Below are 17,716 nucleotides of genomic sequence, written 5' to 3'. Positions count from 1 at the left end.
GGAGGGGGGAGTTGAGGGAGGTAGGCAATAGGGACCATCAGCCTGGACTTACTTTTTCTAACTCTCTTGGGGGTGAGGTACAGGAAAACTGCTGCGTTAAGCATGAATACCCTTGGGAATTCTGAAGTCAAGTAGCACATTAAAAAGGATATTTTGGGTAGCGGTTCCAAATGGTTCCTGCTTCAATATGGTCTTTCTCTCTTTTTTTTTTTGATGGGGGTATAGGAGAGCATCCAGTTGTGGGGAATTGCAAATGACGTAGTTGGGATGAGTGCTGCAGTGCAGGCTGTCAGCCCCCACCTCTCACCTGCAAGCTGGCTGGCTTAGGGTAGGTGTTGATAAATGATTTGCTGAACACAGGGACACATGTATACATAACTTGCAAGACTTTCGAAAGTCCTTTCTGTTAGCTTTCTGCTCCAATTTTCCAGTGTCTGGCCAGGAACAGTAGCAGCATAGTGGAACAGCAAGGATGTGCGGGAGTTTGGAGAATACTGAGTTCAAATCCCCAGACTAAGGGTCAGCAGTTGACAGGACCAAGTTCCTTAATCTGCCCCAACCACAAAGAAGGAATACAAATAGTGGTTAAATACCATTGTTGTTGGAAGCTTTAGAGGAGATTATGTATTTATTATAAATAAGTAGCAATGGAATATATTATCAATGCAATGCTTAGGACCGTGCCTTATAAATGAGTTCCTTAAATGCTCATTCAAGCCTGGGCGGTACACTCTCTCCTTACAGTATGTAATAGATCTCCTTAAAAAGTCAGTATCTCAGAGCCATCATCAGTAAAAAAAAAAAAAAAAAAGAAAAGAAAAAATAAATGAATAAACCAGAAAAACAGGCAGCAAGCTACTGCAGCCCTGGGGTGCAGCCCAGGAGGCTCCCCGGGCTCGGAAGGGGCGCGAGAGTGGGCTCTCCCTGCGCGGCACGTGGTCGGCTCGGGCGGGAGCTTCGCGACAGTGGGGGAGGGGAGCAGCGTGGGACGTCGCGGAGGGGGTCCAGACCGCCAAGGCTACGGTTGAGGAGGCGCCGACTGCGCAGGCTCGGGATAGGCGCAACCACTGTGCGACCATCCGAGGGGGAGGATGTCAACCCGGCTCCACGCTCCCTTCATCTGCTTGCAGAGCGAAAGCTTGCCGGTTTTCGCGTTTTAAGAGGGTGTATGGTGCCGCCCTGCGCAAGCCGTTCATCAATAGAAGGTCTGTCTTCCCAAGCCTGAAGCGGCCTCTTTCTCTAGTCGTGTGCCTTCTTCCCCCGTGGAGGCCACAGTGGACGCGCCCCACCTCCCTGCGGCCTCCGGAGGTGGTTTGGCGGCCCCCTCCCCCTCCCCAGTGTCGCGAGTTGGCGCCGCTGCCACCCCCCGCTCCGCGCTCTTGGCCCCTCGGCCGGGCGGTACCGAGCCCTCTCGGCGCCCCCCTTGATCCTCCCTCCGACCTGCCCTTCCCCGCGGGATCTGCCGCCCCCACCTTTCCCCCAGCCCTCTCTCTCCCCGCCGAGCCGCGGCGGCAGCAGCTGGAGGAGGAGCCGGAGCCCGGAGGCGGCGGTGGCCGGGGAACCCATGGCGTACAGTCAAGGAGGCGGCAAGAAGAAAGTCTGCTACTACTACGATGGTGAGAGGCCGGCCGGCGGCGGGGTGGGCGGGCGGGGCTGGGGCGCCGGGCCCGGGGCCGCGCCGAGCTCCGCGGCCGCCGTCGCGAGTGGGCGCCGGTGCTGAGGGGTGGGAAGGAGGAGGGACCGACGCTTGGCCGCGTCTTAACCCATTCCCGACCCGACGTGGTCAGCAGGAGACCCTCCTCCCCGAGCGACTCCCGCGGACTCTGCGGGCGGGAATCGGGGAGACGCCCCACTTGCCTCCTGCCTCATTCCCTCCGGCCGTGCGGTCCGCAGCCCCGACCGAAGGTGGCAGCCCCTGGGGACGGCCCGGCCTACCCGACTTCATAGCAGTGGCGAAGGGGACGGCCCTTCTTCACGCCTCTCCCGCCCGCCACTCGTGGCAGCGCAGGTTTAGGGGTTCCCTGCGCCGGCCTTCTACGCCGATCCCTCCCCCCGACTCAAAATTTCTGCCCTGGCTCTACACAAAGCCCGGCGGCCGAGAGAGCTCCGCCCCGCCAGCCCCCTCCCCTCCCCCACTCCCGCTTGCTCCCCTCCCCTCGGTTCTGTCTGGCCCGGGGGTCTATTCCTGTCTCCTTCCAGCCTCACCCAGGACCTCTCCACCTGGGTCGATGCTGGAGAGTAGTTACTGGGGGTGGGGGCCCAAGTCCGGCGTGTGGCGCTGTCACACCCGCGTTTTGCGTGGGCTCCCACCCTCCCCTTTGTTCGCGGGGTTCTTTGAGCGCCGGTTTTTCGGGATTCAAATGGAAGGGCTTCACTTCCTCAACAGCAGCAATTAGGGTTTTCGGGTTTGAGGCTGGTAGCCTTCGCAGGAAATTAGAGGAGGTGGTAGGGAAACGTGGAGCATTACTGCTTGTGTTTTCGACTAGACTCGATGGGTCCTAGCTTGCCTGGTTACCACCCACTCCTTTGTTGCTCTTTGTTCGATCAGGAAATAGATCCTGCTCTGGAGGTTTAGGAGAGCATTGGCATCTTACTTGTGAAGGCTGTTCCTTGGTGGTGGGAATCCTGGTGTAGGAAAACTTTGAGGAGTAGTGCACAAGTATTAAATATTCTAATCAGGTAAGCTTGAGTTCACAGTACAGTGAGTTATAAAAGTTAGATAATTTAATTTTAAGTGTTGTCTAATTTGGAGTATGAGCAGTGGCATTAAATCTCTAAATCTGTTTACTATGCCATTCTAAATTATACTCAATGCAGTAGTAGCCTGTTTTACAACTTTCACAAATACTTTAACTTGGTAAATATAGTTTCTAGTTGGCTACTCTTGAGAGAAGGAATTCCAAAATTTAACAAAGAAGCTAGGCTCAATGACCTGAAAGTCCTATCTGATTTGTACAAAGCAATACAAATTTTGGAAGCTGCTTCCTACATCTGGTGTGTTGTAAATCACAATATCCTAGAGAGATAAATGAGACCTTGCAGCACCAGTCTAGAATAAATCTGACTTTAATTGAAAATGGCCATACCATCTCTTCAGTTAGCAAGGATTGATCTTTTAATGCCTGTTTTATGTAAAATAACCACCTATGTCGTTTGTGGGAAAATCTAAAATCTTACAGAAATCTAATTTGTCTGACCTATGATAGCTAGGGCAAAATAGTAACAGCTCTATTTTTAAAAAATATTTTTTTGGAAGACCACATAGGTGTGATATATAAATTGATTTGACAATATGCTATCGTGGAGGGGTGGAGAAGGAGTACATTTTAATTTTAACATGAATTGCATTGCATATTTTGTGTTATTCTTGCCTTGCATTCTCTGATCAAATTGGAAAGGCAGTAACCCTGTGTATAAGTTAGTTTTTAAAAATTATATTGTTTCTAAGGTTTAAAGATTTATTCTTGTCAGGGCTCGGGATAAAAGTTTAACAGGGGAAACTGGTGCTAAGGTTCTTTTTGTAGCTGTCAGTTGCTGTTGGCAGTGATGAGCTTTGGTGGAGTAAGCTGCTTATAACCTCTTGTCACCATGCTTGACCTCAAGAACCAGGGGGTACACTTGAGTAGCAGTTTTCTGAACAGCTGTCTGTTCCTGGGCCCATTTGTGATGAGCCATTGTTGAGGCAGTGGGAGCAGACCCTGGTCCCAAGGGCAGAATTGAAGGCTTGATAGGTAGAGTGGGAATATAGTCTTGTGATTGTGACTTAATCTGATACTTTATTGTAGCCCATTCAACTGCTTTACCTGATGGCCAGAAACCAGGTGCATAACTTTGATAGTTTGGAAACCTCTGGTGGGTTATCTGGTTTTTGTCCGTGTCTCTTATTTGACTTGTTTTTCAGAATGGAGTTTTTAGTTGCTTACATTTCAAATATTCTTTGAGTTTGGGGGGGAGTTAATAAGATATTTTACAGAGGTTATTAAATTTGATAGGTATTATGCTAATTATTAATATGTGATAGCATGCTAAGCTTTGCACAATTAATTCCAAAAATTACATTTTTATTTGCACTAAAACTCTGTTTTGTCAGCTTATAAAAGTAGCAATAGTAATTTTTTTTATTGTGAAAGTGAGAAAGGAGGTAAAGCAGCTTCAGCACCAGAGAATTATGTCTTTAAGATATATAACAGGGATTACATTGGAAGTGGGTCATATCAGTAGTAATAGGACCTGAATCATCTGCTAGTCTAAGTTAGCTGGTTTTAATTTGTTGGTAAAGGAAGCAGAAGGAAGAACAAGAGGAAAGGAGTGAAATAGCAAATTCTATAACCATAGGAATCCTACCTTTAGGCTCACTGGGGCCCTTAGGCACATTGTGAGCCTTTTGGCAGCACAGAAAATGTCTACCATTGGGGCAATATGCATCTCAATGGAAGGACTTCTAAAGATAATACATATTCTTCTGTGTGCACTTTGTAGTTTTCATTAGATCATTTCATTAGACTGAAATGCTAGTCCCAGGGAAATCCCCAAACATTTGATGGGTGAGGTATCCTTAAACCTTTGAAGAAAAGAGGAGTTACTACTTCTCTAGCTATTGACTCATGCCTCCAAAGTTTCCAAAAACATATGAGGTCCATCCAGAAAGTATCCAGCCACTGTTAATATAATAGAATGGTGTGCATGACATGGATGTGAGTGAACTGGAAGGCACATGTGTGAACAATGACAACTTCACTGTACTAGTCAGTGGGGTGCTAGATGCCTTTGAGTGAGCATGTGTACTGTGTGGCCCTCGCATTCTAAATGGCTGAGCTAGCAGAGCAACAAATCTGCATGAAATTTTGCATTAAGCTTGAGCATTCCTCCACAGAAACTATTTGAATGATTCAGAAGGCTTTCTGGGGCAATGTGATGAGTGCAGCACAAATAAAAGTATGGCACAAACGCTTCAAAGATGGTTGAGAATCTGTTGAAAGTGATCCACATTCTGGAAGGCCTGCAACAAGCAGAATACCTGAGAATGTTGAGTGCGTATGGGTTGGGGTAAGAGACACTGGGATAACTGTGTGAGGTCCCAAGGTGCCTACTTTGAAGGGGACTAAGGCGTGGTCATTGTCTTATGTGCAATGTTTCTTGTATCTTCAATAAATGTGTCTGTTTTTCATACTACATGGCTGGATACTTTCTGGACAGATCTCATATTTCTAAGTTGTGTTTACTCTTTTATATACTAGAAGATTACCAGCAATCTGTAAAATGATACAGCTAATTAGTCACTATCCCTTCTGGCCTTAAAATGATATGATTTTTTTTTTCTACTTAAGTATAATTGGCAAGCTAAGCTGTGTTAGTCTCTAATTGCAATATTCACATTTTTAATACTTTATTTAGAAATGTTAACTATACTTTGTTTCAAATTAAACTTGAGGCCAATCACATTTAGTGCCTGTTTTATGATGTATACAATATAATAAGGATACACACACACACACACACACACACGCGCGCGCGCGGACGCACCTAATTTATATAATTTTACACAAATTGTTCTGTGCTTTATTTTTTTCCTCCTCTGATGGGGTGCACAATGTTTGGAGACAGGTGGGCCAGAGAAAAGCAATCAACACTATGCAAAGAAAATATAGAAGTTAGCAAGATCATGCTTCTCGTTATACTCCTAATTGACTCTAGCAGATCGTAGGAATTCTACTTGGCAGCCCAACTATTATCAGATTTTCTTAGACTTTTACTTATAATGATGGTGCCAAAGTGTTTTGCTGGATAGCCTTTAATACAACTGCATGGTTCTTAGCTGTAGTATAAATCTTTATTATCTATGAAATAGGTAATCATTTCTTTGGGGGCAAATTAGAGTGCTGAATGAATTACCGTAGCAGTTCATAAATACCAGTGCTGTTAATTGCACTAGTTATTTAAATATAATGGAGCATGACTCTAAATAAGACTACAGTTTTCCTATTTGACTCCTCTTCCCCAGAAATCCTTTACCCTTCACTTCTTTCAAATTTCACCTTATCAGAGAGGCTTTCTCCTATTACCTAAATATTACTGCTTTATTTTTGCTAACTTTTGTCTCTCTCTCCTCATTAGAATATAAGTGAGCTTCATGAAGAAAGGGAGTCTGTCTGTTTTGCTTATATCTGTATCACTACCAACTAAATTAAGATACTTAAATGGTTTTTGGATTATTGATGAATAAATAATTAATTCCTTGTTTTTATAGACAGCACTTTTATATAGTGTTCTCTTTAATTCTTCCAAACACTCTGAGTTTTGGACAGGGTGGGTGGCATTTTGTCTATTGTATAGATTAAAGCAGATTAGTATTCTTGTTTGATTTGATTTGATGTAATCCACTACTTTTCTTTTTTCACATTGACTAGTTTTAATGTCCAAGGAGAATCCAAAGATGTTTCTTTTTTCCTTCCATAGAGTTCTCTTTGCTACCAAAAAAAAAGTATTAGTAATTTTTTTTTTCCTTAACAAGAACTTCAGGTGCTTCAGTTCAAATCCTTAAAGGAAAACAGTTGGAGTTGGGGAAGAGGGGTAATTTCTTAGAGATTAATTAATCTCTTAATGACATTGAAACTTGGATGAGTTCACATTTAAAAGATTAAGTCTAAGGATGTTGTTTGTAGTGGGTAATATGCCTTATTCCTCTTTTTCAATAGAAGTCTGATCATCTTGTTCATGAAGTCAACTTTGGGTTTAGAAATGTCAAATGAACTTAAAAACCCTACTGTGTGCCAAGTAGACAAAAGAATGCTTAAGTCCTAAGAAGGAATGTCAGGGAGTAAAAAAGAAGGGACCTTTGGTAGGGTAATCAGACAAGGAAACAACTGAAGGAAGAAAATGGACTGGCCTTGAGAGAGTTTTATATAAAAGACATTGCAAATTGGAAAGGACAGGTAGTTAGAACTTGGTGTGCTTAACAGAAAGGAAGCCAAGAGGAAGACATAGGGGAACCGTGGTGTACTCAGTTAGGCTGTAAAGGGCCAGACCACACTAGACTTTGTGGTAAGAGATTTTGACTTTACTCAGGGAGTGAAAAGCCATTAGAGGTTTTTTAAGTAGAGAGCATTCTCTTAAAATAATTGGTAAGGGATGGTAGAATGTGGGCTGAAAGCAAGAACTGAATGCATATTTGTCCATATAAAATATAGTGATTGCATTTTAGATAGAAATGGACACATTTAAGAGAGGTTTGCAGAGTAAAACCAGTGGAATTTGCTGGTGGATTGGAAAGTTAGGGTTGGAGAGTGGTGGTACAGAAGAAAAGACAACTGCTAAGTTTCTGGATTTAGCAGTTAAATGAGGTATAGTATCACTCACTGAGTTTGGGAAGATTAACCAAGAGCTCTGTTTTGAACATCTTATGTTTGAGATCCTTTTTGAATTCAAATGAAAAGACTGAGAAAGAGACTCTGAGTTTGGAACCCAGGGTGGAGAGACTAGACATAGAAATTTGGGATTTGTCAGCATATAGGTGGTAACGTACAGAGACTGAAAAAGAGACAGCATAGATAGATAACAGGACCCAGGACTTACTTCTGAGAGAAGAACATTTAGGGCAGAACTATTATTCACTGATATATCCAAGCACCTAGAGCAGTGCTTGCCTGGCACATGGTAGGTAGGCTCTTGATTTGTTAAATGAATGGATGAATTTCATTGAAAAATCCCAATATTTAAAAGTTGACAGAGGATTGTCCTTGAGGTAGGAATAAAATCCAAGAAAATGGTATTATGGAAGCCAGGATTCAGAATATTTCAAGGAAGAGTGGTGATAGCTGTGTAAAAAGCTACTGGTGGGCTAGGTAGTCTGGAAGATAGAAATAATGTAGTAGCTTTTTTATTCTTTTTTTCTTGTTTTTTCCTGAATTTTTTTTTTCCAGTCAGCTTATCTTCAGGGGTAAGGGCACATTTCACAGTCCTGAAATCCAAAATGATGTGAAAATCGAAAAATTTTTATAATTCATTTGGCATCAAAAGCTTAACCTGAATTAATAGGAGACTGTTTATGATCTTTTTTTGAAACAGAGTCTCTCTCTTTCATCCCAATTAGAGTGCAGTGGCGTCATCATAGCTCACTGCAACCTCAAACTCCTGGGCTCAAGCAATCCTGCCTCAGCCCCAGGACACCTGGCTAATTTTTCTATTTTTAGTAGAGATGGGGTCTCACTCTTACCCAGGCTGGTCTCAAACTCCTGACCTCAAGGGATCCTCCCTGCTTGGCCTCTCAGAGTGCTAGGATTACAGGCGTGAGCCACCGTGTCCAGCCTATTTATGATCTTTATTCCACTTATGAATATTGATATTTTTTGCTGCAGAAATAATGTTTGATTATAGCATGCTGCCCAGACTCTCTGATATTACATAATATAATATATAGCAGATGTACCATAGTACCTTTACAAAATCTGAAATGGTCTAAAATTTGAAACATATCTAGTTCCGAGGACTGTGGATAAAACATTGGGGACCTTAATAACCACTTCCATTCTGATAGCTTCTTGAAGAGTGAGCAACTTCTAAAATTTTGCAGATAAATCTTTATGGTAATTTCTTCACATTGATAATTAAAGTTTGTTGTGTTCAACACACCTTTGAGCTGATTTTTCAAGGTATTTGCTTTATTGGCAAAGTATTTTTAAATACAGGTTGATTATTCCTTTCCCAAAATGCGTGGGACTAGAAGTATTTCAGATTTTTTTGCATTTGGGGATATTTGCAATAATACTTAACAGTTGTGCATCCCTTATTTGAAAATCTGAAATCTGGCATGCTCCTATGAGCATTTCCTTTGATTATGAAGAGGGTGTTCAAGAGATTTTGGATTCTGGAGCATGGCAGATTCCAAATTTTCATATTACTGATAATCAACCTGTATTTTGACGAAAATTGGAGTAACGTTTAAAATGCCCAAATTATATTACTACCATTTAAATGAGATGAATGAAAGCCATAGGTTCTTAAACTAAGAAAAGATATTCTGTCTTTATTAAAAAGTGGTTGCCTACAAAGTAGCCATCTAGGGAATTGTGAGTTACAGAGGTAAGTGGGGGGAAAAAGTTGGAAATGGTTTTTTTGTAACCCTCTTATATTTTGAAACAATTCTTGATAAACTAATTATCTGTAGCTTGGATGTCCTTGTAGACATGTATCATTTAGGTTGTATGTATATTTTTGGTGGGACTGGGGCCCCTAAATTGTGGCAGACAAACTTGTTGAAAGCTATGGGTATTCATATAAAATTTGAAGACCCTATTAGTAAAAAGCAAATTACTTTGCTAAACTAGGTAGGTAGTTTCTTGTGTTCATTTTCTTTAAATTAACGAAGACCCTAAGCCTTTATTAAAAGTATTTTCATTCCATATTGTGTCCTTTTCTTGTCAACCTTCACCCTATAGACTATACGTGCCGTTGGTTCTCCCAAAAGTACTACTTAAGAGCATTGGCTGTGAGCTGCCCTGCCTGAGTTTGAATCTAGCACCTGCACTTGCTGGCTGTGTGACTTTGGCAACATTATCTGACTTGTCTGTGTTTTACCCTTCTACCCTATTTATCATAACATAGGAATAATAGTAATAATACCTATGTCATAGGGTTGTTGAAAAGATTAAAAGATAATGCATGTGAAGTGCTTAGGATAGTGCCTTCTAGTAAGCACTTGGGAAATGATATTTACTGCTATCATTTTTTTCAATTACACTTGCCGAGAAGTTGCTAGTGTAGTTTCCTTTCTATAGATTATTGGGGGCTGGCGCTTTGCATTGGATTCTCAGTGTGCCCACATCAAGAGTGTTTGATCTTGTAATGTGTTAAATGTTAAGAGACGTTTCATCTTGGTAATTCTTACACAGAGGCAAATGGGAGTTATGTGAAGACTAGACTTTATTTTTAATCTAATGATCTCTTTAGTAGTGATGATAACCTAGAAATACTAGTCCTTGCATTAACTTAGATACGTGATGCTTTGTAACACTAGTGAGTTTTCCATACCTAAGAGTTCGGTGAAACCAGATTGCTTTCAAGGAACTTTGTGTACTGCCACCATGTAGGGTAGAGCTTTCTGGCAGATCCTTTCATGACAGTTTATTTTCTGCATTCATAGCCTTTCAATTGTGTTACCTCCAGAGGAATGTCTCATGGGGCCTGATTTACTACTTGTCTATATTCTTTCATAGCTTTGTTGTTGGTACCTGCATTAAAAAAGTGGCCTAGGGGCGTAGCGCGGTGGCCTGTAATGCCTGTAAGCCCAGCACTTGGAAGGTCTTAGTGGGAGGATCTTTTGAGCCCAGGAGTTCAACACCAATGGGGGCAACATAGTCAACATAGTGAGACCCATCTCTACCAAAAAGAAGAAATAATTAGCTGAGCGTGGTGGTCCAGGCTTTTGGAGACCCAGATATCAGGAGACTGAGCCAGGAGGATTGCTTGAGCCCAGGAGTTCAAGGTTGCAGTAAGCTGTGCTTGCACTACTACACTGCCAGCCTAAACAGCAGCAGAGCAAGACTCTGTCTCTTAAAAAAAATTTTTTTTAAGTAAATAAAGTGGCCTCCCTTTTAAATGATTGTGTGTATACAAATTGTCTTCTGAGGAGCGCTTGTGTTGAAAATGGAATTAAATAAATAAGAGGTATGGTATGAACAAATTCAAGTATTTGTAATATTAGAAGTATGGATTTTATAAAAGTTGATTGTTCATCCTAGACTATTACCAAATAAGTGGAAGAGAGAACAGAGATTTTGGAGTTAGACAATTTTTTAAAAGGCATGTATTTAGGGAGGATTTTGAAAGATTTAGTGTTCCTGAAAGTAGGTAAATGGCATTCTTAATCCTAACTTTTATATACAAACCTATGTTGAAATGATAGACTTCAGGCCATTAAAATCAGCTTGGCAATCCTAACAAAATTTTGGGACTGTTTATTTAATCATGAGAATAATTATTAAAATTAATTTCTAATTTGATAAAGGCTGTTGTAAAAGTACCTGTTACATTAGAAAACCAGTTAAGTCTTCTCTTGGTATCTGTGGGGGTTGGTTCCAGGACCCCACACAGATAACCAGAATCCAGGATGCTCAAGTTGCTTAAGTAAAATGGTGTAGTATTTGTATATAACCTGTGTACATCCTCCCTTGTACTTAAAATCGTCTCTAGATTACTTATAATACCTAATACTAATACAGTGTAAATGCTATGTAAGTAGTTACACTGTATTGTTTAGGGAATAATGACAAGAAAAAAGGTCCATACATGTTCAGTACAGACACTACCATCCATTTTTTAAAAATTAGTTTCAATCAATGATTGGTTGAATCTACAGATAAAGGGCCAACCAACTTTTATATATTTAAGAGGCTTTCTTATTATGTTTTATTATAAGAAACACTGGAGCTTTACCTAAAAATATTAATTTTATTGAAATTTGATAGATAGAAATCTATGATTTTGGTGTTATTTGCTTATTTTTAAATAAATTTTATGAGTACGTTTTAAGACATGGGGATATAAGGTCCCATTTAAAAAGGCAGGCTAGGAATTATAACTTTTTAGTCATGAAGAATGAGACAGTATTCTTATTACCTTAAAAAATGTCATGGATATGTCGTAGCAGAGCAAAACTTTATTTAGGAATTAAATTTCAGTTATCAAAACTTCCCTGACAGGCCGGCCCGGTGGTTCACGCCTGTAATCCTAGCACTCTGGGAGGCCAAGACAGGAGGATCGCTTGAGGTCAATAGTTCGAGACCAGCCTGAGCAAGAGCGAGACCCCGTCTCTACTAAAAATAGAAAGAAATTATATGGACAACTAAAAATATATACAGAAAAAATTAGCCAGGCATGATGGCACATGCCTGTAGTCCCAGCTACTTGGAAGGAGGCTGAGGCAGTAGGATCCCTTGAGCCCCGGAGTTTGAGGTTGCTGTGAGCTAGGCTGATGCCACGGCACTCTAGCCTGGGCAACAGAGTGAGACGCTGTCTCAAAAAAAAAAAAAAAAAAATTTCCCTGACAGACTGTAAGATGGACACAGAACATTTTTAACACTTACGATAACAACTATAAGGGATTTCTGAGATGCTGAAAAAATTTTAAATTATGCCAATAAAACCCAGAGAACTGAACTTAAGCATCTAAATTTATCAGAGAATACTAAAAGCAGATACTGCTTTAAAGAACAGAAATTAAAAATATTTGGGGGAACCAAAAATCAGAAAAGCTTGCTTTCCTAATCTACAAGTGAACATAATGTAATAATGGAGTCATCAACGTGTAAAAATGTGTGTGGTACCTTGTTTTCTACTATAGTTTGAAAGTTGCAAAATCTAAAATTACAATTTAAGGTTTTAATAAATCTTATTAATTGGTAAATACCTTCTAATTATAGACATACATAAATTCAGATAGTTTATGAAGATTCTCTTATCTGTATTGTTTAGTTTGTGTTTTTTCTATTTTAGGTGATATTGGAAATTATTATTATGGACAGGGTCATCCCATGAAACCTCATAGAATCCGCATGACCCATAACTTACTGTTAAATTATGGCTTATACAGAAAAATGGAAATATATGTGAGTATACCTTTTCATAAATATTCAAAACTGATTTTTTTCTTAGCTACTACTTTGGAACTTTGTTTATTATTTCCCTTTGGAGGGCATTTAGCAGGTGAAAAAATCTGGAAGAAAACAAAACTCCTCTTTTTGTTTTATTCTCCGGAGAAAACTGAAAATGTGGGAGCTGTAGCCTGTTTTCCTCTTTAACCATTTTAAAAACAGTTCCTTCTACCCTACACTTTCACTGGAGAAACAGCTCATTCTAGCATATTAAATATTTTTGTTGAAATAATTGTTAATCTACCTATGCTGTTGAAAAGAGTTGAACGGAGACTGTTACAAAAGAATTATGCACAAAATTAATCCTACAAATATTTATTGGACATATATATGGAACTCTGTTAGTGGCCATGCAGAGTACTAATGATACAATTGCAACAGCTGCCTCAACATGTTTTTGTAGGTAAAGATGAAGGTGTATATAAACAAATACAAACAAAACAACATCTATTTGGAAAGAATGGAAATACTTGAAGCAGTCAGATATAGACATTTAGAGAAGAGAGGGCGTTGTGTGACACTCTTAATCTGTGGAAGCCTCTGGAAGAAGTGTGTCATGAATGAAATTGAGCTCTTTGGAATAAGGAGGATTATGACAGTAAAAGGAAGAGAGGTCATGAACTAAGACTTAGAATTGAGAATGAGTCTTTTTCTGGGAGGTCATTGATGAAATCAGTGTATGTAGAGCAGAAGGTTTATCATGGAAAATGAAAGAAGGTAGAGTTTATGAACATGGGTTTGACTTTATGTAGGTTGACCTATTTCCATTAGAAATAAGGAGTGATAAATTTATAGTTGATGTTATGCTTGTCTGGTGCTTTTAAAGAAGTTTGAATTAGCTTTGGAATTGATAACTGTTTCCTAAAACACATATGCACAAATTTGGATTAGCTTTGGAATTTATATATTTTTGCTCTCGTGTGCCTAGTTCTTTTCAGGGTACTGTTAGGTGAAATTACATATTTTTTTAATAATCTGATGTAACCAGTTGTAATTCTACAATTTTGACATTTATTTTTCTTCACAGAGGCCCCATAAAGCCACTGCCGAAGAAATGACAAAATACCACAGTGATGAGTATATCAAATTTTTGCGGTCAATAAGACCAGATAACATGTCTGAGTATAGTAAGCAGATGCAGAGATGTACGTTTCTATGTAAAAAGTATTGTAATGTTGATAAGTATAAATGAGTATTTTTTCAGAGTTATAATTAGAGTTATCCAAATCTGGGTATTTTTCCTGTTGGTCTAAATGTTATTATAATTCTTTATTGATTTGAAAAGTCAGTATAACAATACTAAAGCTACTTAAGAAAAAAAAACCTATCTGAAGCTTATTAGTCTGTGAAACTGCTGTTTGGATGTTCCTCTACTCTTTATTTTGCTTCCATAATAACTTTGAGACAATGAATATTGGTAGAGCTCACTCCCTTGTTTTGAAAGAAAGATTATACTTTGATTACCCTTGGTATATACCTCTTATATTTGTGTGCTTTAGTTAACCTGGACTGTAATAATCTTTTTTTCTTCTTTTTGGTATATTAGTGCAGCTTTTGATTCTCTTCTACATAATGTTCTCTTTTATAGGTTTAAAGTGTCTTTTAGAGGTTGATAACAAATTGGCTTAAAGGTGGAATGCAAAAGTCATCCTAAAATGATTGGAACAGTCTTTTAAAGCTTGATACTGGAGTTCATTCTCACTAGTATTTTTATTGATGGGCTTCAGTGATTGATTATAACAAATTAAATGTAGTTGGTAGGCATCTCAAATATTCATAACCTCATATACATTTCCACCATAGATTATCTCATTTGATTAGTTAAAATGCTATAATATAACTAGAACAGATACTATTTATTCATTTTTTTCAGTGGGGATTCAGACTTAAATTACAAAGAGGCATGGGTAGCCCTTAGGCAAATGAATTAACAGGACTGATTTAAAACCTAATTAAGATTATGACCATCTCTGAGTAGTAAGAAAGTAAAATTTATTCTTTATAGTGCTTTTAATTTAAGGATATACAAAGATATATAAAACAGTGACCCTTATTCTTGAAGAGGTTACAATTTGGGACATAGGGAGGGACTGAGAATGGGTTATACACATCTATATCCCCTCCATTCTGTCAGTACTAAGGAACTAAATATGTCATGATGTCTCATGTTTCTGTATGTTGTTTCCTTGTTGTCTTAAGTACCCCTCTCTTCTGTATCTTCGCTCCCATGAACCTAGTTAGTTCTTACCATCTTTCAAGATCAAGATTAACCATGGACATAGTCACCAGCTGTTATATCTTTTTAGTACCCATTTAAATACATTTCACAGTTGAATATGTTATGTGTATTTAAGGAATGTTAAAGAAATTGAAGTTACTTACTTTTTAGAATCTTGATTAAATAATTGTTATATATTTAAGGAGAAATGCCCAGAAAATTTAAGCCCATGTTTCAATTAAATAAAAAAATATATATACCTTGACACGTATTGATTTCTTGTTAATAGAACAGAGATATTCCACAAATAATCCAGACAAGATTTGGTAGGTGTTTCACAGATAATACTTTAATTCCCTTGGATAAAATAATAAATTTATTTTAAAATTGTAGACTTTAGGTTACTACTATGAAGTATATGTTTTATGATTGCATCAAAGTATTTGTAGGAAATAGTTTTTGTAAGAAAAGGCTTTTGTTAATTTGCAGAATGGGTTGAAATTAATGAAATCCATCTTCCACAGTTAATGTTGGAGAGGATTGTCCAGTGTTTGATGGACTCTTTGAGTTTTGTCAGCTCTCAACTGGTGGCTCAGTTGGTAAGTTCTAATTTAATCAGATTTAGATGTTGATCTAAGCTTGTATATATATGTCATTTGGGTTATTCGTTTAAAGTAGAAGTTTTAATGGTGGATTTTGATACGAAAAGGCAGTCAGTATATTTACAGTAAAGTACAGTTTACATTAAAATCCCCATGTTTCATGATCATAATGACTCACTGTTTTATAAACTTTTATTTTTACTTAAAGACTTCTTTTTTTCCCCTATCTCTTCTAGCTACCATTGTTACTAGCACTTTCCATTATTTAATCTCAGGTCACAGCTATTGGAAAATATTTATCTAAGGAAAAACTACTATTAGTGTCCTAGGCAATGATCTTCACTGCTTATGATTTTAAGCTTTTGCTTATGCATGGCATACTCTTACTTAGAAAGCTTTTGTCTATTTATCCTAATTTTTTATTTTAAATATTTTAAAAGTCTACTATATCTTGTTTCTACTTCTTAGCTGGGGCCGTGAAGTTAAACCGACAACAAACTGATATGGCTGTTAATTGGGCTGGAGGATTACATCATGCTAAGAAATCAGAAGCATCAGGGTTCTGTTATGTTAATGATATTGTGCTTGCCATTCTTGAATTACTAAAGTAAGTTAATTTATATTGATACTTTTCCTATGATAAAATGTTTTAATTAAAACACAATAAAAGTCTGGCTTTTTTCAAAACTGAGTAGATGGTAGGTTGAAATAGTTAATGGTAAATCTTCCATGAATTCGTTATAAACCAATGAAGAAATGCAGGACATTTACCCAATCTTTTGATTATTATAAGTGAGAATGTATATAAAGGTCTAAAACTCCCATTAAATACTCTTTTTGAAAATATTAGGTGTAGTTTGGCAATTTAGATTTGAGTTGGTTTCAACTAATGAAAAATGACGTGACCTTGGAAGTTTATGTTCTGACATTTTGTAAGATGAAGGCAAAAATTTGAAGCCTACATTAAAGGAAATTTGTTTATCTATTGAATGAGTCTAGCTGACCGCCTAGCTTCCACATCTGAATGGGGCTTTGTTCTTTACCAGTGGATATAAAATGATCTCTCAGTTGCTGAACGAGTTATTTTTAGTTACCCTTGGCTGCAATTTGAGAGAGATCTATAGAGGTAAGGTACTTATGAATTTGGAGATTTACAGTTAGATATTTTTTACTCATCAGTTCTAACACATCTTAGATTCTACTTCATGTTGTACTGATTAGTGTTTTCTCAGCTTTGAAAATATTTTTGCTTATAGTTATTCCGTGCATACTATCCATAGAGACTAATTTTTCAGTCACATAAACTTGGTATTTATTCTTTAAATAAACAATAACTGAGCAGTATTGGAGTAACATCTTGTTGATGCATCAGGATCCAAAGAAAACCATTTTGAATCTTTGTCCTGTTTTTTAATTGACTGTTGATATTGGTTCCGGTGTCTTCAACTCTTTCAGCAAGTTCTTGCCCACTAAGCTGATAGTCTTAAACAAGTCTAATTTCTCTGGATACATTTTTCATGTGGTGCAATCAAGCATGGTTAATTAATTGACTTCGTAAACAGCTTTCCTTGCTTCTCTAGCATGAGAGCCACTCAGAAACTTCACTTCCATTACAGCTTCATTTCTATTTTTTAAATTTTGTGAGGAAATTCTGCGGTGATGAGATACACTCTTTTAAATTTTCTAAATACTGCTTTTTCATGTGTTGAGAATATTCTTCTGAGTGCTCAGTCTGTCAATGTCAACTTACATTGTATTCTTTTAGCACAGCTATGGTACCATTGCATAATAAACACAATGCTTTGCCATCTAATTCAATAACACAGTAATACTTCACTGCACTTCAAAAGGATATTATTTGAAGTCCACTTTTCCCTTTTCTTATTTTGATGTGGGTATGCGCTGGTTTTTACTATGTCACTGTGATTTATAGTGCTGCAAGCACCAGTTTGAAGTGATGATGGAATACCACATGTGGTCTCTATCACAACCATTCATCTCTGCAATTCAAAAGAAGTCATAGACATCAGTAAACAAATGCCTATGTTTCAATAAAATTTTTTATGGACACTGAAATTTAAATTTTATATAAGTGTCACTTGTGAGAAAATACTCTTGATTTAGTTTTATTTTTCAACCATTTAAAAAAGTAACTATTCTTAGCTGTAAAAAAGAGGCATTTGGCTTATGGGCTGTAACTTGCCAATTCTTATTTTAAAATATTAAAGATTTACTAGAGAGATGTTTAA

General features: G+C 38.2%; 1 protein-coding gene across 1 annotated transcript in view; it reads left to right on the top strand.

The window, feature by feature from the left end:
- The first annotated feature begins 1,326 nt into the window (after positions 1–1,326).
- The window catches only part of HDAC2 (histone deacetylase 2), a 28,744-nt gene continuing 12,354 nt past the window's right edge, over positions 1,327–17,716 (top strand). The window contains exons 1-5 of the mRNA XM_069487703.1: positions 1,327–1,616; positions 12,490–12,602; positions 13,675–13,792; positions 15,390–15,464; positions 15,936–16,074. Of these exons, the coding sequence (XP_069343804.1) occupies positions 1,565–1,616; positions 12,490–12,602; positions 13,675–13,792; positions 15,390–15,464; positions 15,936–16,074 (497 nt within the window). The 5' untranslated portion in view covers positions 1,327–1,564. The remainder of the gene's footprint in view (positions 1,617–12,489; positions 12,603–13,674; positions 13,793–15,389; positions 15,465–15,935; positions 16,075–17,716) is intronic.

This window comes from Eulemur rufifrons, chromosome 15 (assembly GCF_041146395.1).
Source record: "Eulemur rufifrons isolate Redbay chromosome 15, OSU_ERuf_1, whole genome shotgun sequence".
NCBI lineage: Eukaryota > Metazoa > Chordata > Mammalia > Primates > Lemuridae > Eulemur > Eulemur rufifrons.
Note: the sequence above shows the minus strand (reverse complement) of the source record. Positions and strands in the feature narration are given on the sequence as shown.